We start from the raw sequence: 22,650 nt of genomic DNA on the forward strand, positions 1-22,650 counted from the left end.
TAATTCGATTAGCGTAGCAAGGTGATTTAATCACAGGTAACAGCACTGCAATCAAGCAATCCTATCAGAGTATATTCGCGTTATCTTCTCAGCCCGATTAGGAGTTCCTCGAAAACAGACGTTCCGTATCCATAACGCATTCGACTGTAATCCGTCACACTGGATCACGATAGACCTTTCCGGAGACTGGGTAGCCTGTTTAATGCAATTACGATGATGCCGTAGGTTGATTGAACCGCTAGTGTAAACGAATACTACAGCGATACTTGTAGTTAGGCCACGGTATACTTCGAAGAGAATGTTTGTTAGCCCGCATTCGGTTGTTCGCAGGGTATAAACATGGATACGGTGACGATGTATATCCGGTCGAAGGGATTGAAATGGCGATATCGAAGATGAGTTTGAGTTCCTTGAGAAGTTTCGAGGTTCGATTTGTGAAAGAGTTCTCCAACAATCGGAACATTGAGAATAAAAGTGAAGGCAGTTGATGAGCTTTCGACTCAATAGGGGCAACTAACGGGAAAGTTTTGTAAAAATGTGAGGAGCGAACGCCTATTGTTTAATTCCTCTCTCTCTCTCTCTTTCGTTTTTTTTTGTTTCTCGTTTTTTCCCATCAAATTTAATTTCAATCAGAATAAGAGTATAATTAGCCAAAGCCTGCGAACAACCTTTCGTTTCGCCGAGGAACTTTTTCCGCCAACGTGAACGCGTTGGTGAGTCGAGTGGAGAGCGAATAATTGGGTAAGTCTGGCAAATATTGCCGCTAATTAAAAACGAAGTTATAAGAAACGTCGAGAAAAAAAATGCGTTTTAATTTGCTGGAGTGCAACTTGATTAATTTGAGCATTTCAAATGGGAAGTTGGCAAGAGTCGGTTAGAGATTGAATTGTACAAACCGAATGAAAATTCGGATTGCGAGAGCTTCGAGTTTAACGGCGAATCACTGTATAAAAATCATTTGTCGAAAAAAAGGCTATAATAAAATTTACGTAATCCACGTTGATTGGGATAAAAAGCTGGTTTTCGATAGAAACGGCCGCCCGAATTAGTAGGATCTATGTTGATAAAGCTTTATCATTTCGAGAACAGTTCATGAGGATAAAGAGATAAAAAAAATATTAATTTAAATTAATGGGAATATTGAAATCAACGAAGATTTATTGTATTATGCAGTTTAATAAATTTAGTTGAAAGTATGAATTGATACCAAAATAATCTTGGCAAAGAGGCACTTAAATTCTATGGAAATCCGAATGAATGTGTTTCATCGAAGCATAGGAAGATTATTTACAAGAGAAAAATTCACACTAATCCTCTTTGCAGACTTATCAATTCGTTTCCGCTTAATCAGTACATTCAGTTTATGCAATTTATATTTAATGAAGTACGAACGATCAAGATCGCATATCTAAGATCAGTGCAGCGCTCGTTTGCTGTTGCGATAATGAAAACCGAAGGCAATCTTTCTTTGTACCGTGTTCCTTCGAAAGGCACGCCCTTGTCACGGTTCGAAACGAACTTACGAGATTTTCGCAAACTTGTTATAAATGTATCCCAATCTACACAATTCAATTAGTGGAGCTTGAAACGAACAAACGAATAAAAATTTGTATTTATGAGTCGTTCATGCCCGATTCATTTCATGAAAATGTTCGAGATTAAAATGTTTTTGAGGTTACTCGATAATGGCCCCACTCTGGCGTATCTGTGATTTTTCATTGGGGGAAAAATTCGTCGATTCGTGTTTGTTTAATTGATTGAGAATTTTGTATGGATATTCGAGATCGATCATTAGCGTGCAGCGCAAATGCTTTTTCATTTATTTATTCGTTTACGCGACAGGGATTTTTTAAAGAGCTTTTCGTCCAAATATTCCTCATCGTCCCTTCGATGAACGCTTTCATTATTCGAATTTTCGTTTCATAAATAGAAGTACTGATGGACTGTGCATCCCTATCGAAATATTTTTTTTTTTTTAAATATTTATTTTTTTTTCTGATCACTCTTATGGATAGCTTTTCAATAAATATTGCTCCGATTTGTTATTCTCTATGTGTCTGTTTTTAATCAATCGTCAGATATGCATTTTTGCGAAGATAAATGATTTTTTGGGGTTCGTAGTAAAAGGTTTCTCGTATTTACCGTAGCAATTAATAGCAGGCAAATAATTTCGTTAAAGGAAAACATGAAGTGTACCGTAGCTAATTGTAATTGTTTACACAGTTTATTGTAATGTCAATTATATACAAATTTAAAATTACGTCCAGTGCTTCTACGCTGACACACCATCTTGTTACTCGACACAAGTGCAATTACAATCGGTTTCCTCGTTTCTTCGTCGTTTCATACACCACAAAATTCTTGCCACAAACGACTTGACAAACCACTACGTTAAATTAATTATTATTTACAGTCTAAACCTTTTCTGTTTTCTTACAGTACGTCCACGCTTCGTTAGAATGTTTGACGTAGCCACGATCTAAAAAAAAAAAATTGGACCAAAAATTACTCGTTTCCCGATTTTTCTTTTTCGAATCGCGACTGTACATACGATCGACGATTTTTCGTTTTGAGGCGATCACTATTGTAGCATTATCGACACTTTGTATTGACTCGCATCCCAAGTTAAAAGTATCGCTTTCAACTGTTTGGCAGTATGCTGTTGTATAGTTTTGACGATAAATCATCTATCATAAGACGATCTCGTTTCTTCCTGTTTTTTACGTTTGTAAAAAAAGAACCCTCTTATGACGCCGTTCTATTCGAGATCTCAATTGCATCGTGTTATCGGTGGCCGTTTCTTTTTATGTTTGTTTGTTCCTTTTGTTTTGTAACTTTTTATTGAGCATCTAGGCCGATCGACACTACTTCCAGCTTTTTGAATTTCACCAGATGAGCTCGTTCACCGTGGCAGTGACAGAGCGTGGATAATCGAACGATCGATTCCGAGGCTCTGTTTCTTTCCCTCGTGGCACAGTGGAAAGTACTTCAACTAATTTAATTTAAGAAAAGAATGGAAATTTCATAGACTGCTGGAAATGTCGTCGATGATGCAAATGGATCTTATTCGAAATTCTAATTCTACGAAGAAAGAATCGAACGCACGAGTCACTGAATCGCAAATCTGGCCGAGAATCTACCATTTGTCGAAAGAATAGATGTATAAATAAGCCAGTTTGACTCGTACGTGCATTCTTTCTGCCTGATATCGAAGTGAACGTTGTTTAGAAACAGAATGCTTACCTCCTCGCGATTTTCATTAGATACTTTTAGTTTTTGTTCGACAGAATTCTTCGATAATGTTCAATTCCTCGATCAGAAAGAAGAAAAAATTCTTTGGACCGTGAAGAGTTACAAAAGATGTTCGTTCGAGAAATAATCTTTCTGGGAGAACGATTGAGCCATCGTCGAGAAACGGTTGCAATGTTTCCTCGAGGATCAAAGATTCTACTTAGACATCGTTAATTATATATCGAAGACTATACGATTTTTCGGCAGTTGGTCGCAAGGTTTTCTTCTTTCTCTTTGTTTTACCGGAGTAAGTAGAAAAGGACAAGGAGTCAGACTCACGAGATTTTACGTTCGTGAGCGACTTCATCGAAGGGATTTGGATAAGTTTGTTAGCAACAAGCACCGTCGAACCTTCGTTCTTTGCATTGTCGTGAATTAACATTACTTCTGTCAATTATAAAGAAATGATCGACGTTTTGACATCATTTGACAGATCTCGTACATGGAGAAACCTAGTATTGCAATAAATTCGATGCACCTATCTTTTTCAGTTTCTCCATAACTGTCAACAGATTCACGACAAGGTTTCAGAACATTTCCTTAAAACGCTAACAGTCCTTTTCCATTCTGTGCTTTCAAATGCACGAGCGTACGGTGCAAATTAAACTTTACGTGACTATCAATCGTTCGTAGCTGTTCGGCTACATTCACAAGGTGCTCGTGGAGTCAGACTCTCAGCTCATCCATTACCTGTTGCTGATGATTGTGACCCTTCTTCAGCGTCCCGGTGCCAGTCATCGCCATACTTTCCTGTTGAAGTTGATTAGGACTGATGATAAGATTTTGTCCTGGCTTTCCCGGTTTTGTGTTTTTCGGCGGTGGAGGTGGCATCGGTACGTGACAACTATTGTTCTGCAAATCTGCAAACTCTGGTGGCGGAATATGTTGAATATGGTGTCTTTCGACACTCTTTGTGTCCAGATCTCCGCAAATGTTATTAGGCATTTGTCCATTTTCCTGACGTTTTTTTGAGCAATTATGTTGGTTGCTCTTATCGCGCTGATAATATACACCCGCGAAAATTAGAACATTAAGGATCAATAGGCTACAGCCAATCGCTATGGTTACGCTGAGGGCGGTGGAGTAAGCCGCGAACCCATCTTCCGGTTGGATGGTTGAATCTTCGAAGGCTAACTCGCTTGGTATCATTGTCGTGACGTTTTGCATCCTCTCCGCGAGTGTCACCTCCACCGTAGTTATCCGCGTCGTCGTTGGTATTCTCTGGATGAACCTGGGTGGCACCTATAATAAATAAATATGTATAGAAAATACTGTGTACAGTTGGAGGTTGCTTCAAAGTAGAGGAAGGCTCATCTGTTTTTAAAAACTTGCAGAAATTTATTCAGGGTCAACGTCCAACTAGAAATAGAGTTGAACGTACCTGTTCAGTGTCAAGCAGATGGTGCGATCTAGGAATATCGTCGGAGCCAGGCTTATGGAGGTCAGGCACAAGGTTCAACCAAAACGACAGTCTGTGCGCCCTGTAGTGGTTCTTCAGTTTCGACTTGATCTCTGGAAGCATGGATAAAGTCTCAGCGGGGTCAACGAAAGCGAAGGAAAGGGGTGCTATTGGTAAGCGCAGACAGAGAAAGAGAACGTCACTTTTTAGAGAAAACGAGCGAGCAACTGCGTACAACCTACTCGCGCGGTAACCTCAAAAAGCCGCCTTTTCAGCGGAACCTTTCCATATTAACAGCAGGGTAATTAATTATTGTCGCGTGGTAATCTCATAGAGAAGGCTGCTTCGTTAGTCAGTACGCCTCAAAGCTCCAGCACTCGGCGACGGCAATAGGACGAGAGAGTTAGACATCAATCCCTTAGGTTGACTATGCGCCGGCTTTTCTACTTGCGTCTGCGCTATGGCACTATTCGAGCCAGACTGCGCCCTACCGAGCGAATTTTCCTGCGCCAACGATGTGTTCTGCTCGGCCTGACGATTTTCTATCCCTTTTTGCCTCTCTCGTTTTAGTGGAACGCGTTCAAGAGAGATCAGAGTCAAAGACTAATGCGACACGCGGAAGCTTCTCGTCGACTTTCGTAAAGTCACGATGAAATGTTACAAGTTGATTTTGATCAAAAATAGAGTCCAACAAAGGAACGAATTTTCCATACATCCAATAAAGAGCAGCTTGGTATTTGAAGTTACATTTTTATTTCACGTTCCTTTCATCTCCCGCCGTTTTTTATTTATTTATTTTTTTTTTTCGAAAACGATGGACAGAAGCAAAGAAACGGTACAAATCGGAGCCAGTTGAGGGGTGAGTTCATTCTCACAATGGCGTTCTATTTCAAAGTCGCAACGCGATCCGAAGATAGGAACGTTAAACAGTAAAGTGAGTCCTGTCCGTTCCTGACAAACTCTTCTTCTCGTTTCACGATGAAGACGAGAATTATGCAAATAAATTTTCTCTGATCCTCTTAGTTACACGTACGAGATGCGTGGCAGCCCTGCGAGATTACGTTCATTATACACGCTTCACAGAATAATCGGATTAAATAATAGTTTCTCGGTTCCATCTCGAAACGAGACGCAGGGATTTCCTCGAATACAGGGAACAACATACTCCAAAACGTTTTTTTCCATTTGTTTCAGTTTTCCGAGAATCTCCTTAACGAATAACCTTTGCTCCGTCTCTAAGCGATTAATGCCTCGTAAGTCTCGAGGTTCGTGCTGACGTAGAATTGTGAAAACTGAGGCTAATTGGAAACTCTAGCGTGCTGAGATTACGAGGGGAATTAGAATCCGTGGGAATCGAACACTTTCCGAAACACCGGTTCGTGCAACGCGGATTTTCTCGCAATTTCGAACCATCTTGTCGCGATAACTCGGCTCCTTGATGGTTAAACGCGATGGAAAATTCAAACTACCAGATTCGTGGTATTGGAAATCGTGGTTACACTCATGTATAAATGGTACTGGAACTTAAATGGAACTTTTTCTAATTAAAATAAAAACCCTTCTACTTTTGTTAGAAATACTTTACGACTGACGATCGACTGAAAAGTTTAGGCAAACTCAATTTCAGCCTCACCTATGCTCAGGTACTTCTTGTGCACCGTTTCGTAAGCGATCCAATCGATGTTCTTCAACTTTGTTCTCTCGGGTCTCAACGGTCCAACGTCCGGTGTTCCCTCGTTCGGATTTCTGTCAGCGTATACACAGGACGATCGTTAATTTCTCGTTTAGACAATCGGTATAGCCGGGGCTAGTGCTGCGAAATTATTATTTCACGACTTACCCGGTGCGTGCGAAGTTCGTCAGATAGAGTATCACGCTCTCGGACAGGGTGATCTCTGGCCTTGTGTAGTTCTTGGGCCAATGGGATAAACCACCCACCAAGGGTGCTCCGAAAAAATATGGTAGGTCCTCGCCGTGGATGCAGCCTGGTCTCTGCGAATAAAATATTCGTGAAAACCCCTTTTTTTCTGTTTAAAAAAAGATCGTTCTCCTGCCACAATTCGGCATGAATCGACCAAGGAAAATTAAAGATTCCTTTTTTTGGTTTATAGAATAAACAAGTCACGCTCGCAATGCAAGTCTGTCCCAAAGTATTGATGGCATTTTAACGACGTGGGATGTCGACCGTATTTTAAATGGAGAAAGGATTTTCTAGCTATTGAGAGGAGGAAAGAACGGAATGAGCACGCCATTATATGTGCTCGACTATCCCGGTTTCGAGATTACTCTGACCTCTTAGTTGTTCGACTTGACCATGGAGAAAGCAATTGCTGCCCTTTGGAAACCTTTCGTTCCCCCTTTGAACGATCATTCGTTCCGGAGGAAAAGAGACGTCTCCTATTTTCCATCTCTTTGTTTTCCACAAAAATCGATAATTCGCAATCTTCTATTTACCCATCGACTATGGTTCGTTGGAAAATTGTTTTCGACTTTGTTCGCTGCTATTTTATAAGATTCGCGCAATTTTATAATTAGAAATAGCCTTTTTACTGGATAAATTTTGTTACTTTTTGACACAAAAAGTATCAGTAGACGAGTATTTTGCAAGACGTTACAAAGAGATACGAGATGTAATATGCATTTAATTTTACTCTAACGGAGAATATGAGGTGGCATGTTGAAAAACACACGGAAACAAGACTATCGTCATAAAGTAGAAACATGGTGCACGCGATAAATCCTTCACTGCTTCCAGACTTAATTCTGCATAGGTCGTTTGCCGCATAAATATCCTTTTCTCCTTTGAGGCTGCGACGGAAAATTTACTAACATGTTGAAAATAGGAGCAGCAGCGCGCGAGTATATGGAGAAACGTGAAATACGGCGTTTGTTTAAAAAAATTCGCGATCATTTCTGCAAAGTCTGGCCGATAAAGCGTTTTTAATGCGGTCAAAGGTATTAAACGGTCTACTCTTACGAGCAACGTCGAATATTCAATTTACGAACGAAACAGCGAGTGTTTTCTGTATCCCCGGCGATGATTTTCTCTCGATCGAATGGATTTTTGGGTCGAGAAGTTCGAAAGAGAAGAAATAAAGACGATTCGTTTGGTCGAGATCGAAACTTCCAGGTTAAAAAATTCCCTTTGAGCTTGCCGGAGTAATGGAGACCTTCTGCATCTTTTGTAGCGCCTCCGTTTCCTTCCTAATATTTTCCTTATCGATTCGCGGCGTAAGACTTTGTTGCCTTTTGAAAATCATGTAGTTCGTTGCACTTCACTGAATCCGTTGCCTCAGCTTATTTTCAATTTTCTGACGAAACGGCTCTACGCGTTACGTTCTTGCACAAAAGAGTTGGCAAACACCTTCAAACTATGGTAGATACCTATCTTTATAATCTACATTCAATCAAAGATTCTTCCTGAGCGTACCAATGGTTCCAAAGATCGAAACTTTGCCACCGTATTACGGATATCAATCAAGGAATTTCTCGTCGTAGTAGCTGCTCGACTAACTCTGTAACTTCGCCGTCACTCCCGTGAAACTGTTGGATGAACTTTTGCCCTTACAGCGAAAAGATCTTGAGATCTTTCAGCGAATAGTTTGGCAAACAAGTACGCACACGATTTCGTCGATCTGACAATTCGCAAAGACAGATCGGATCGTGTGCCTCTTCTTCGATGTCCTCTATCCTTCTCGCTAGTTTTCTATCCTTTCCACGATCTTTAAGTACGAGTCATTATCAGGTTAGTTACGCGATGATGTTGTTTTTCTCCTTCCGGAAATTCTTCTTCCTCGTAACCTCGTCCTATGTCATTATACAATTTTACATTCCTTTTCTTTCCGTGTTTTTACGGGTCGGCTGCCCCGTTAATTATGCCCCGAAACACCGACTGCCTCTATTTGCTCTGTCGCTTTCATCACCGGCCGCTACTCTGTATTTTTTCGTCCGTTTTAATTACGAATCGCCATTGTTTACCTCCCTCAACGAGTTTTACCGGATTGAATTTTATTCTTTAGCTTTTCTGACCCGCTGCCCTTTCTCTTCATCCACGCTCTTCGCTTCCGTTTCCACGAATCTCCTATCCTTTCGCATAGTCAGGGAATCTCCTTCGTTCGTCCAGTTCCTTTCTTTGCTTCCCTCGTCCAGGTGTAATCGATACGTCCGACTCTCTGCCACGCTGGACACTGCTGCGCTCGACGAGCGCGCTGCCACGAAAACGAACGGCAGAAAGCGTTTGTATTGTCTGTTCGAGAACTCGGCCGTAGCTTCCGGGAATAGTTTCTCGCGTCTTCTATGAGGAAAGACTGGAATTTTTATAATGGACATTTTTCCATGCGGCTTATTCCTTTCCTTTCTTCTCCGCTGGTTCCAGAATGCCAGACTTTCTTTCTACATGCTACGTCGATGGTATTAGTTCTTCTGTAAATTTTCCATGCTCTAGCCCCTAATACGCAGCCTGCATTTCTTGCTAACCCTTTCATTCGCTGTTCTCTATCTTCTCGTTTTGCATGAGAATACCGCTACCCTTCTTCCCTGGTTGCAATCGACATCGTTACCGAATTTGCAATTTTCTGGCGAATCTTCCGACGTGACGACAAAAGCAGAACGTGCAGAATATCGTGACATTATTTCGAAGAACAAAAAGACGATAACTACGGTTTTTCATGTTTTTATTTGCGATTAACGGTCACAGTTTTCCCACACGTATTTCCGTATAAACTTCATTTTAAATGCTGGAAATTTGATTTATGGTACGAAGCGCAGAGTGAAACGAAGAGAGGCAAACGTTTCTTTCGCTACTACAATTTATACGATTATATCAGAAGGCGTTAATGCTCTTCTGCGTGGTTACTGCATAAACGATTGAACGGTGCACAATCGATGATCTAAATTTAAATTTAAACCCACGCTGCTAGTTGCCTTTGATGTCCTCCTCCTTATAACGCGACAGTTTTGCACGTTTCGCGTGCTTTTTTCTCCTTCTTCGGCTCTTTTATCTCATAGTAAAAAGTTTGTTCCACTTAACGGTCGGCGATCGTTCGAGTAAAAGCAATTTCCGAAGAATCATCGTCCCCCTGATAAAGCTTTTGCTTTCTGTAATGTTTCGGTGGCTCTTTTTGTCCGCGTATAAAAGGATTTTATTGGGAGCTTTATTCGGCCGAGCTTTAGAAATCTTTATAATCTCAATTTTAACGCTTTTGGTATATTTCTTTTATAAGAAAGATTCGAATTAAAAGTTGATATCGCCTGAATTTATTTAGAATAGTGGTATACCTAATCTGATATTCATCAACGTTCTAAAACAACGATGAAATTAACGATGGAAATTCGAATTTTGCCAAAGTGTTAGATCGTGTTTATGCGAGTAAAAGGATTACGTTTGCATCGACATGTGCTATAATTCAATTAAAATTCCGACTAATCTCGAAGGGTTTGTTCACTTTTTTCTGATTAACGTACATCTCGCGTTACACCGCTGTTCCTTACGATAATTAACTTTATCGTTCTTGTTACACTACCTGTTTCCGTCCTCATTTTTGAAACATTTTCACCGATGAAAGTTTCACTTTGCAAGGTAACCGAATTCTCGGCAGTGGAAACGCCGTCTCCTTTAAATTCAGAAACTTTCAGCAGTGTTTCTGCGAAGTAAAAATTTGTTTCCTTGGCGGAAGTTAATTTCAGTTTGAGCGTAGGTTAACGAAATCCTTCTAATTTCTATTAATATTCGCGAGTGAAATATTTAATGATGTTTGGTCGGCGAATCTAAAATCAATGGCCGGACGAAGCGCAGCATTGCCTGCCGTTTTCGCAATTTTCGCCGATTACTCGGACGATAACTCGGTGAATCGCGAATTATAAATGCAAATTGTTCGACGTATCAGCGTCGAATTTATTAATTATTCGTTATGGAAATCTATTAACGAGTTCAATTTTAACATTAATAATCAATTGTCTCTTTTTCTTCTTTTCTCTAGTTTCCAACTTTTCACGATCGATCGATCGATCTTTAAAAACAATCCTTCAAGCAACTCCTTTGAGGAAATCCAGCATCAACGACCCGGCAAAATATTTCGAGCGAAAATGATCGACAAATTCTTAAGAACTTTAAATACGTCCACTCAACCGTTTTCGATTTTCATTCCTTTGCTCTACCTCGATTCGTAATTTTCTGCTTCCCTTTTTTAAACTCTTTAGTCTTATAGAATAATTTTTCCATAGAGGCAAAACGTCAAAGTTCTCCTTGATGGCCCAACGTACTCCATCTAAAATAGCTCGAAGCCTTTACGAAACTTAGTAGTTTTCGACGTTTCTTCCGTTTCTTCGACCGTTTGATGTGATGTTCCAAAGGGCAAATATTATAAAATATAAATTTAACTTGTCCTGGTAACGATATTTCTAGTAATAGGTACCGATAGTCGATCCTTCTCTTCGACATCCTCGTCCTCCTCGCCGTAACGCTGTCGTTAATAAGACCGCGTAGTCTTTGTATGTATTTCGAACGCGGACCTTAGAATTTTTCAGCATGTTTCCCCTCAATTACCGGGCCCCTTTAAGCTGTCTGTATACACGCGTAATTGGCAAACGGAAGTTTAATCTAAATTCCGTTGCCACTCTGTCTTTACACAGTTCCACTTTGACGGTGACGCGTACACAGCCTCACTTTGCAAACTCGACACACGAGTAACAGAAATTTTTCGCAACGGCTGAAGGGAAACCGTTCCCAAGACTTTTAAAAAACCTTGGATCGTCGTAGCTTTGGAAAAGGTTTAGCTTGAATAGAAAAGATAAATTGAATGTTTCGGAAAGCTATTTTATTTGCAACTTCAATTTCGTAAGGTCTTACGAGCTTCTTGATTTTGATTAATCAAACCTTCGCTAATGGAACGTTCCACGAGGATGTATAATATCACGCAAGCCGATCGATGAGCGCTTCGTTTTACCAATTCTTGGAATTCTATCCGGGTTTTGAAGCGGGTTCGTTGAATATTAATCTTTTCTCGGTTGTAATTCCCTCGTTCTCTTTCGCATTTACCGGAACAAATCCCGCGATGCCATGGGATCTGTCATTTCGATTATCGTTATAAATAACGGCTACACCCTTCCATTGGATTTCGATTTTCTGCCGCCGATTCTACGTGAAGCATCTCTATATTACATTTATATATACGGACCACGTGTCTCGAAATTTCGTTTAACGGCATCCACTTATTCGTATCGTATATTACAAATTTTTCCTTTCGTCAGTTCGTGCGGAACTGGCTCGTCCGACCAATACGTACTTTTTCTACTTGCGCGCTGCCTTTATTTACGGGACTCACGCATTTACATATATTTATCAAGCTTTTTCCAACCGTAGCGTATGCGCGTTATATCATAATATTAGACGAAGTAATTTTCCCACCGTTACCCAGCTTTTCCTCCGCTTTTCCGGAAGTCATTCCCTCCATCGTTCCACTCCAGTATTCTTCGAAATTCTGCGACATCGCTTCGAAATTAATTTCATTACCGGGCGTTGTACGGTTTCTCCGCAATTAACGTCGCCCATATCGAACCGCGCCCGTTTCCTTTTTCAATTCCATTTAAATAACGACCACCGTCGCCCCCTCCCCTTGTCGTCTCCGTAATTGTTCAGGAAATTATCGGTAACGTTATCGGGCGGCGTTGATGATAACCGAGTATATCCGCGGCGAACCGAAACTACGACCGGAAACACCGAGTTCTAACGTGACACACAACCGATCTCGCGCGTCGCTGCACTCCCGTAATTTTACAATTTCCCTTCGCACGTATCCGCTTCCTGCGCGAAGCGACGCGTCCAAGATATACCGCGTAATGTACACGTGCATGCGGTAATAATATAATCGCACTCGGGAAATTCATCTGCCGCAGTTTCAAACTGTTCTTCGCTCACTTTCCTACAGCCGCAGGCGGTGGAAAGGATACAAGTTTCAGAAATCAGATACAGCTAATGCGTCAGGATTTGCAGAACGATCGAATACCTCTCTATGTAAGCTTATTAATGTTCTATGATTTTCCAGAACAGAGAGAATAATGTGAGAATATTTTTTCTGAATAGGAAAATTCTCTAAAGTATCGATTTCAATGATGTTTCAGGTACAACAAACTATAGGACGTGAACATTTTCGAGAAAATATCAGGATAGTAACCACGAGGTTTCGAACTCGGGTCAATTTTCTGGCAAGCACTTTGCTCACTCAGCCACGGTAACCTTTCATCTCGAATGGAATAGCGGTCATGTTTTTATGAAAACTCGTGAAATTATACTCTTTCTAATAATTCTAATTTCAATAGCTGGGAAAAGGTAATTGTTATAAAATCTGAAATTTTCACTTCGTATACACCGTAGTTATTTCAATTTTTGTACGTCGAAATGAAACATTTTTCGAAATCCAAAGTTTTCCGTAGTTCCAACGCGCAGCGGTAGAACTTCTTCCACCGTTGTTATCGTTTTTTCTCCACCTGTTATCATCACTTGCTACATTTTTCTTCGAACGTTATATCAAGCAACGTGGAAGCGTATACGGTGGAAAAACTTTGCCCGTTGGGGTTGCTCGCTTGCTGTATTTATATCGCGTATTCTTTAAGTTTGTAGAATAGAAGTGGAACAAAAAATTTAGTTGCGCGGTGTCGAAAATTCTCTGTGCCATCCTTCGGTGCGACGTTTTATCAACGAAATGAAAAGTAATTAGGCGGAAAATAACCAGAAAACTGGCGAACGACTGCGCGAAAAATTTCCTCTGTGTCCCCAGTTTTGTTGAAAACGTACATCTCGTGGTATCGTAGACGCGTAAATACAGCCAACTCTACAGGAAGTTACCACGAATTCTCGTTGATTCGCTCTCTCGAAATTCTTTTTTCTCTTTTTCGTTTTCGAAGTGGAACATCGAGCTGCCGACTAACGATTATTTTTCCATGGGCAAGAAACAACCAATTACAACCGGCTTTGTTAATGAATCCTGGTCCGATTAATGCAAGGAGAAATTATTTTCGTAATTAGACAAGTTTGAAAAATAACTATCTACATGGCGTAAAAAATGTAAAAGCTTTGGCACGCTGCGAAATGTATAAATGCTGGGCCAAGTTAATTTTAACGACCTATTTCACTCTATTGAGAAGGAGTGTATTATAAAAGGGTTTTGTAAAAGGCCCCAAAAAGATATTGTTAATTTTCACGGTGAATTTTGCAACTGAATAATTTTACACTACAAAGGTTTTAACGATGTTAAAATATTTCATACGAATTTCTTGGATATTATATTTACATTTTCATTGAATCAATTTGGCGGCGACGTCATTCATTTATTTTCATTTTTAGTTTCCAGTTTTGGTTTGTTGGTTTGTTCTCGCGTGAAATAAAAAGACTGGGATTTCGTTTGTCTTGCTGTGATTTTACGACGTCCGTCAACGCGAAGAAATATATCAGGAAAGTATTGCCCAATTTAAACAGAAGAATACATTTTACCTCGTTTACAATACGTCTGTCGAGCTTATGTTTACGATAATGAACGAACTCTCCCAGAGAAACGCAAAACCACCATTACAAAGGGAAAATTCGTGACGTTCGCCGTTTCAAAATACGATGCAAAGCCGTGTAAAATTCCTTGAAACGTGTCTCCGGTGCTTCTCAAATTATAAATTAACGCGTTTATCAGGTATAATCTCTTGTTTGTTGCTCTGTCATTAATTCACCGTAGAATATTTTACGCGCAAATGCGCGAGATGAGCAGCGCCGAAGAACGTTCGACTTAACGAAAAAGAATTTTCATCGAAGGAACCAGTTTGATCGATCCTCCATAAACAGGATTTATCGATCAACGATTCCGTTTGCCACGCGAAACGCAATTTTTCTAGTTTCACGCTTCGTACTCCGGCAATGGAAAGCGCCTTTCATTTTGCACCGCTAAACTACGAAACGTCATGGTGGAAACGGATGCGCGGCCTGAAGAATGGGATTTAAATTTGAATGAACGAGGAGGCACGGTGAATATGCGAAGAAATGGCGTAATGTATCATCGTTAGTAATAAAATATACGAGATGTGGGTTAATGACTGCCTCCCTGATTGCATTATGGATCATTTCGCGGTTATCGTTACTTCCAAGAACTTTTTAACTCGCTTACACGTTTTGTTAGCAAAGCTGAATCGTTGCAAACGTACCTGAGGATAATCGCCGAACTTTGTCTGATAATCGAACACGTACAGGTAAGAGTTTCGATGGGATTGACTGTGAAGGTCTGCTGTTCTCGTAGCCGGTGCCACGGTGTTGGCATCTCCTAAAGCTTCCAAGGTTTCGTCTCTGGAACGCAAAAAGGAAAAAATACTCTCATTCAGCCGTGACTCGAAAATAGGAGTTTGGAAAACAAGGAAAAGAAAAATTCGAACGGATCGGCTAAAATCACGTGCATTGAGAATGATGCAAGTTGCGTTTTACAGGAGTATTTGAATTTTCCTAGAAACTGCTTGCGAGAAAACACATAGTTTAATCTTTGCGCTCACTTTATGTTCACTGGATGTTGAACAGGTCGTTCCCAGTCGGTATACTCGTTGATTATCGTCGCCAAGATCTCTGCTTGATGATACGTGTACGTGTTACGTACAAACTCGCGTAGAATTTTTGTTCTTCTGTCAGCCTCGATCCCGTACTGCGCGTCATCCGCCGTTAAAGCGAAATACGCCTCCGACCGGACAACGCCGATCATCAGATCGTATCTGGAATGTAAATGGTAAATCAATGTGAAACTGTTTGAGCCGTTTTTTACTGGCGAAGCTTGGGCAAGTGACATTGTTTGCTGTATTAATTACAGAGTTTAATGGCATTTCATTGACAGATCATAATGATGTAAATAGTTTTGCCTCATTATACCGGGATTATTCATATTTACGTATCATTTCGAACACGAACGATGAAACAAATATTACACGGAGGATATATCAAATACGGGAATATCTACATCGTGATTCTATTCTGGCTAATTATCGAGTAAAATACTGCGAAAATGTCATGGAAAACGTCTGAATGCCGTATTATTGATCAGACTTATTATAGTCGTTTCTATATTTATTTATCTGTTATTTATTTTTTTCACATTTCACATATTACATTTACAAAATAAAAAAGACGGACGACGTCCTGTTCGTTAAATTAATCAAAAGCGTCGATCTCATTAACTGTAATTGACAAGGCAAGTATATTCCTCGTACTACGGTAAAAGAAAAATTCTTAGAAATTTAATACGTTCGTAAGAACAGAGTGCACGTGTGTATATGTACATGACGTAGAAATGGAACGCGCCTTTGTTGACGCTCCATCGTCTTCTTCATTAACCGTAACATAATTACACACACGGTTCAGCTGTTCCATTCCTCCTGATTCTTCGTCCAATGTTCACCCGATGAAAGAAGGTAATAGAAATAGATAGACAGATGGAAAGCGAAAGAGTCTCTCTATTCGAGACAAATTAACTCGGCGCTCTCAGCGAACCGGGACATTCAGCGATACTCACAGGAACGTCGGCGGGAAGAAACGCGGCTCGTTTCAACGATTTCCATTCCCTTTAACGTTATCGTTACGCGTCTGATAGCGCAGAACCTCCGCAAGACCATTTATTTATCGCTGGGCTAAAGGCGTTGCAGCGAAAGGCTACTGCTCCGATCGAGAATGGATCGAGAATGGAACACGAGTGAAAGCACGAAACGCACGAACGTTCGAAAGAATCGCGACGACAAAGGGAAACAAAGACCGATCGCGACAAAGAACGAAACGTAGAGAGCTAGTTGATGAGGGTAATTCAACGATTTCGGAATTGTTCCGTGTCTAACAGTTCTCTGCTCGCATATTATTTTAGAACGCCAAAAGATTCTCCTTTTCAAGTCTAAATGAAAATTAATTCTCATCGCTACAGTACACATTTTAGCTCAATACGACCACAAAACGTTAATATACCGTGCTTGAATACGCTCGTCGAGCTTTTTTGCTGTCCCTCTGGTTGTTTCATGTTAATGATTTTTTCCTTGGAAATTAAAAACAACTACCTTTTCGTTTCTACCAGCCAATGCTCATAAAATTATGTCCCGCTCGACGTTTAGCCGTTTCGTTATTCATCGTCGGAAGTCTTTGCGCGACTCCGTTCTCTTCTCGTTGAGCGCGACGGGCAAAAACATTTTTCCACGACGATACACCGCTCTATAAACACTCGAATCGTTGCTCGCCGCGTTGGCTGGCTAAACGTCGCAATTGTTAAATTACTCCAACAAACGGAATTGCGTTTCGGATAGGCGACCTCGTCAGGGAACGATGGGACAAAGGAGACGTACCTTGTCGTCCGGCCGCAACAACGAAAACTTCTAAAAGGAAACTCGAGTAATTAAAAGTGCTGCGCGTATACGTGTTCGCCGCAAGTGTAAAACGATTAAAAGCAAAACAGTGGTTCATGAGTGGGAACAATCGCAGCGGAAAATGAATACGAACGATTTGAGCGGAAATTAAGAAACCGAGTTTAAAAAAAATGGACGGCGGTCAAGCACAAAAGGGTAGAGGAATGATAAAGCGATAAAAGAGAGAAGGAAAGAGGAAGGAAAGTGAAAAGGAGGCTCGAATTGTCGTCTTTTGATTCAAACTAATAACAAGTGTCTGCTAGGACGAATGACGATGCAATTAACGAAATCAAAAACGCAGTGTCGTTGGAGTTGTAATATCTCGGGGAAGAATCGAATAAAGAACAGGCTAGTGACGGCAAAACAGGGAAGGTAAAAGGTTCGAGGTAAAAGGAAAAAGGAAGAGCACGGTGTCGGCGAGAGAGTGATCAAGGGAAAGAGGGAAAATAAAAAGCGGCAAAAGATTTGACAAGACAGTGAAACGTCGCAAGATAAAACGAGTGGGACGGAAAAAGGGAAGGAGGAAAGTGAAGCACGTGCGAGCAAGAACTGGGAATACAGGGGAGGGAAAATAGGAGAGTCTGGAAAGACGAGTCGTACTTGTTGGCCACATTTCACGTGCCGAATAAGAGAGAGTCGCCGCTTTTTCCTGTGGATCTTCCCGGTTAGTTAGCATGCTCCGTTTAGCCACGTAACGAGACCGCTGTTTTGTTCCATTCCTACCTGCAACATGTTATATACCATGGACGTATCCACGATTATGCGGGATAAGTTGAAATTCACGATGAAACCAAACAGGCGTACGCTCCATGAATTTCGGGGTAGATCGAGAAATCGTAGTGAAATGCCAGAAGAAGATTTTCGCGTGTTTACCGGACAATTGCAAACGAAATTCACCGTAAAGCTATGAAACACCTTATCATTTCTAGAATATTTACCATCGCTGAGTTTTTATTTCTTCGACAATTTTCTTGTTCTTCGCGATTAATATTCAGCCGTTTGCAACGGAAAATTAGATAAAATTCTAGGATATTCGAATATACAGGACGAAATGGAGGAAAACGCGAGGGAAAATAGGAGGAAATGAAGAAGGACCGAAGCCGGAAGTACCTTGAGAGTTTCGATACGACGTCCTTCCGCATCAAGATGTTGTTCAACGTATTGATCGTGTCCACTTGTAGAGTGAAATCCTGATCGTCAGGATCGCCTGGATCGATCACCACGCCGTCTATGCTGGGTCCGAAAGCGGGCGCGAATTCCAACCCTTTTACGGGGACCGAAACCAGCGCGTTCAGCGGCACCTCTCTCAGGCATTTCAGCAATGCCTGGGGATCACCTGCGGCCTGAACAAACAAGCAAATTTTTAATAGGGAAAGTACCTATACTCGTGCGATGAGTACGAGGAATCTCGTTTATAGGTGCTACACGTGCGGTGACGAAGACAAGTCGTAAAGAATAGGTAGGCTCGCGAGTAAATATGTAACCAACGAAAAAAAGCAAAAAAACAAAACAAGAAAAAGGAAGCGATAATTACGTTAAACAATAGGTAACATTGTCACAAAGATCAGATCGATGTTGCGGTACCTCGAGAAGAGGTGAATCGGCGATTGGTAAACGCGAGTTCCACTGAGCGGAACGCAATGACGATGCACCGATTCGCTTTAATTTGGTCGCACGCAAATGAATTGCTTTAGTGACCGGCCCTGTAATCGCCTTTGGAAATCCTGCTCTCGACAGACGTAGGCTAGCCACAATCGAACGTCGACCGAGCTGCTGTGTCGAGGAAATTTGGGGGGATGAACAAATTGCACCCCCTGCAGGTTCGTCGATCTTGCGCGAGAGCATCGATTCGTTGATTTAACGAATTTAATCGACGCCTTAATATGTTGGAGTGCTGGTCGGAAGCGTCGACTTCGCGGAGGAGTTTCCAATTTTCGAACGAACGGAGCACGAGGGTGGACGGCAGGAGGAGACGGAAGGTTTGACAATTTCGCCGGGGAATTTTTGGGGGTTGAAGCACATCGCGGCCTGGTTTCTCGCTCCGTGATTGGTTTCCTCTCGCCTGCAGCCCTAGCACAGATTCTCGCGCAGCTAAACCGTAAAATTAGACCGATAGGTTCTACCTTTTTCTCGTGTACGTTCGATCTCGGCCAACCGACGTAAAAGATCGAACAGGATTTCATCAGATTTAGCGTTATAATTTTCCAAGTAAATTTTCGCCAAGGATAAATTTTTGATCGACATTTCGATCTTCGGAATTGATACGTTTCTACGTAAAGTGGCGAAGCCACTTATCTTCGATTCGACGATAACGTTCAATCTCATTCGAGATATTCGTGGCTTCATCCGCGAAGCGTCTCTCGCATTAAAAATCGCGAGAATCGATCCGAATTCGAGTGCACAACGAAACGCCGATGATCGCCGTTCGCTATATTTCTAATCGAACATCAGCCCGCAGGCTCTCCAAATCCGATACGAAATTAATTTCGTCATTTTTCGCCCGCAACAAATTCAATCAATTCTGACTGGACCGCGGCTATCGGCTCGCATAACATAATCCCGTATCGTTTTCCATTTCGTTCGGTCTGTCCCTATTTTTTTTTCTTTTTTTGTTTTTATTTTCACCACTCGACGGGAACAACGGGAAATAGCGGCTGTAGAGGAAGAAGAGTTGGTTTGGGAAACAATTGGGACGCTCTTACCCCGATTTCGCGTTTAATCGTTATTTTCAATCGGCTGCAAATCGAGGATCTGTTTAGCCTATCTAGAACGTGTTTCGCCGGGGAATAGAGAAGTGGCTACGAGTAGCCGTGGCGCATTTGGTATTGCCTCTCGACGTTCCACGATGAAATCGAGATTCTTTCTCCTACCATGTATATTCCTCTACAGCTGCATTTCTATTCGTTGCAATTGTTGCAGAGGGTAGCAAAGCTCAGCGTTTGATTATTCCATTCGCAAACTTGGAATCGTGGCAGTGGATAGAATACGGTCTAAGTGAAAAGGGATGGTGCATAGCCAGACACTTTGTGCATCGGATATGACGGTATTTGCCATATGTATTTATATTCATAGGGAACTTTCTAAACGCTCCGATTAAACCATTACGGCATTCCGTTTGACAGAATCCCCAGGGATAAACGGTTCGTATACAATGGAGATTTAGCGAAATAAAGCAATAGTTCAGTTCAGTCACTAAAATTTCAGCCTCGTTCAATTTCAATGGATGAATTTCAAATAAACGAAGTTTCATGGATCATTTGACAAGCTAAAAAATCGATGCCCAGTTTCGGTAAACGTTCTGCGAACTATTCTTCGTTTAACAAGTTTTCGTGAAGCCTTTACTTTAGTTTAGCAACTTTAGTTCCATTTCGGAAATGCGGCTCGAGTGGATATTAGCGCGACACGGAAGCATAACGCGGAAACGTAACACGGTCGTACATAAATTAAAGTATCAAACGAAACCGGCAAGAACGCGATGTTTTTACATCCGTTAGTTACGCACTAGCAATTATATTAACGATGCGTTTCAATTAAGCTAATATGTGCGGCGGACATCGTGCAACAACCCCATCGGGAGTTGCAGCGCGTTTCGCGTTTTAACGTAGCCAACGCATCGCGATACGAAAATATCCCCTACCGTCCAATACAATTAAACCACCGGCGATACGCGATCGAAAATAATGTCCGACGTCCGGTTCAGTATTTTCCGGCAAAGTGTGTGTTATTCTTCGTGTATCTGTATCGTCATCGCATCTCGCTTTTCTTTTCGATTCTCATTTTTTACATTGTTCCCTCGCTCCCTTTTATGCGTCGTTCTAATCGCCATTAGTACATGCGATATTTTCCGATCCTCCTTTTTTTTACGACATTTTCTTCCTTATGCCAAATGCTCTGAAGTATAAGCATGATATACGGTTCTACCCTCGTACACGCTTCAGTATAGGCTTCCCTGGCTGATTTTTAAGTTAAAAGTTCTCTTCCTTCCTGTTTCAAACATAATTTTTAATCGGGTGGACTACTACTCGGTTTTAGATAGCGAAGAATTTCTTGCAACATGAAAACTAATACGGTTGTCGGTATCGTATGTACGAAAGTATTGAGGAAGAGTAGGAGGGAAGGAGAGCGAGAATTGTTCCCTCGCGGGGAATGTCTGACGGCGGTTTATTTGCTTCGGAGTTGTCGCCGAACCGGAGACCTTAATGTAATGCACTCCGAGCAATACTCACCCACGAGCAATTTAGATGTTTGGCAACTTGCAGAGCGTAATTTGCAGCTCCTCTCACTAGCGCCCATGGTGAAAGCGCGCTACCAGACATTAGAACGCTGCGATGAAACAGCAAGCCTGCAACAATTAAAAAGTAATGACCGATGGTTATCCATCTTGCGTACGTACAACTACTATTGCCAGTCCGTAATTTCGATCCTTTCCGTCGGACCATCGAAACAAGAAACGCTTTGAACGCGATTAAAATTAATGTAACAAAAATTAACGTACGGATAAGTCTTAAAAGTAGCGATTTTTTTTCATTAAGTTATTATCGCGAAAAAGATGGAGCGATTTAGCCAACGTAGACTTCATCCTTGCATTGCCGCGAATTGATCTGGTCGCTTGGCATGAAAGCAGCACGTGTAGCAGTTTAAAAATATGATCCTAAATGGCTGGGCGAGAAAACCCTTAGCCTCGCGGATCTTTGCTTGCCAAACAGCTTCGTCGGTTTCCTGCCTTTCCGCTATCATAAATCATCGACGAAATAAAATTGAATTGGAGAAATTTCGAAATCTCATTTCGACTCTCTGCGAACGTGGATCTAAGGGAAATACGATGTGTACTGTAATATCGCGTTTCGCGAACGCGATATGATTTTATCGACCTTGATATCCATAAAACAGGATTTCTCATGGAAGTTACTTAAATCTTAACCGTCGTTAATCTTCGTATCGGTAAGACGGTGTTCGCCGAGTAACATTATCGCGACAGTTCGCCAAGGTACATCATTATCTCGGGATAGATCCAACGATGCTACGTTTCGAGAGAAGCAGCAGGGTTTCGCGTGGACTCGATACATGTTTTCAAGCAACCGGTTATCGCGGTTTCGGCTGGCTTCGTTAGAGAATCGAGATAACGTTGTTTCGCTACTCGGTAGACAAAAGCTGCTTCTCCCTCGTAATCAGCTGGCTGAGTTTAATCGGAAACTTGGGAGTCGTTAATCTTCGTATCGGGGAGCAAAGGATTCGACCTCGGAGATTTTGTCGCTGGATACTCTGATGAATTCGCGACGCCTGCGGTTTTCTGTCGTCCTTTCGATCTCTGTGTTTCGTCCACGGCTGAGAAATAGATTTTACAACGACCAGCGAGCGAAGAAAAGGGGAAAGCGTAGGTAGTCGGAGATACGTAACAAATTGGTTTCGTCAATCGTATCGATGAACCGAGCAATGATCGGGATGTCATCGTCGGTGACGTACGTCCACGTGAATGACTCTATAACGATGAAGGCTGTCGATACGCGTTCGAGAATCTTGCACGAATACGACACTTATCATCTCCTCAAGTGCGTTGATCC

The 22,650-nt window shown here is 41.5% G+C and overlaps 1 protein-coding gene across 1 annotated transcript in view; it reads right to left on the minus strand.

The window, feature by feature from the left end:
• Positions 1-2,202: 2,202 nt before the first annotated feature.
• Positions 2,203-22,650, minus strand: part of LOC126920360 (neuroligin-4, X-linked-like) — a 222,763-nt gene continuing 202,315 nt past the window's right edge. Inside the window, exons 4-12 of the mRNA XM_050730593.1 lie at positions 21,316-21,431; positions 18,200-18,432; positions 15,212-15,424; positions 14,873-15,011; positions 6,531-6,682; positions 6,324-6,436; positions 4,673-4,803; positions 3,982-4,533; positions 2,203-2,479 (exon numbers count right to left, since the gene is read on the minus strand). Of these exons, the coding sequence (XP_050586550.1) occupies positions 2,408-2,479; positions 3,982-4,533; positions 4,673-4,803; positions 6,324-6,436; positions 6,531-6,682; positions 14,873-15,011; positions 15,212-15,424; positions 18,200-18,432; positions 21,316-21,431 (1,721 nt within the window). The 3' untranslated portion in view covers positions 2,203-2,407. The remainder of the gene's footprint in view (positions 2,480-3,981; positions 4,534-4,672; positions 4,804-6,323; positions 6,437-6,530; positions 6,683-14,872; positions 15,012-15,211; positions 15,425-18,199; positions 18,433-21,315; positions 21,432-22,650) is intronic.

This window comes from Bombus affinis, chromosome 9 (assembly GCF_024516045.1).
Source record: "Bombus affinis isolate iyBomAffi1 chromosome 9, iyBomAffi1.2, whole genome shotgun sequence".
Taxonomy (NCBI): Eukaryota; Metazoa; Arthropoda; class Insecta; order Hymenoptera; family Apidae; genus Bombus; species Bombus affinis.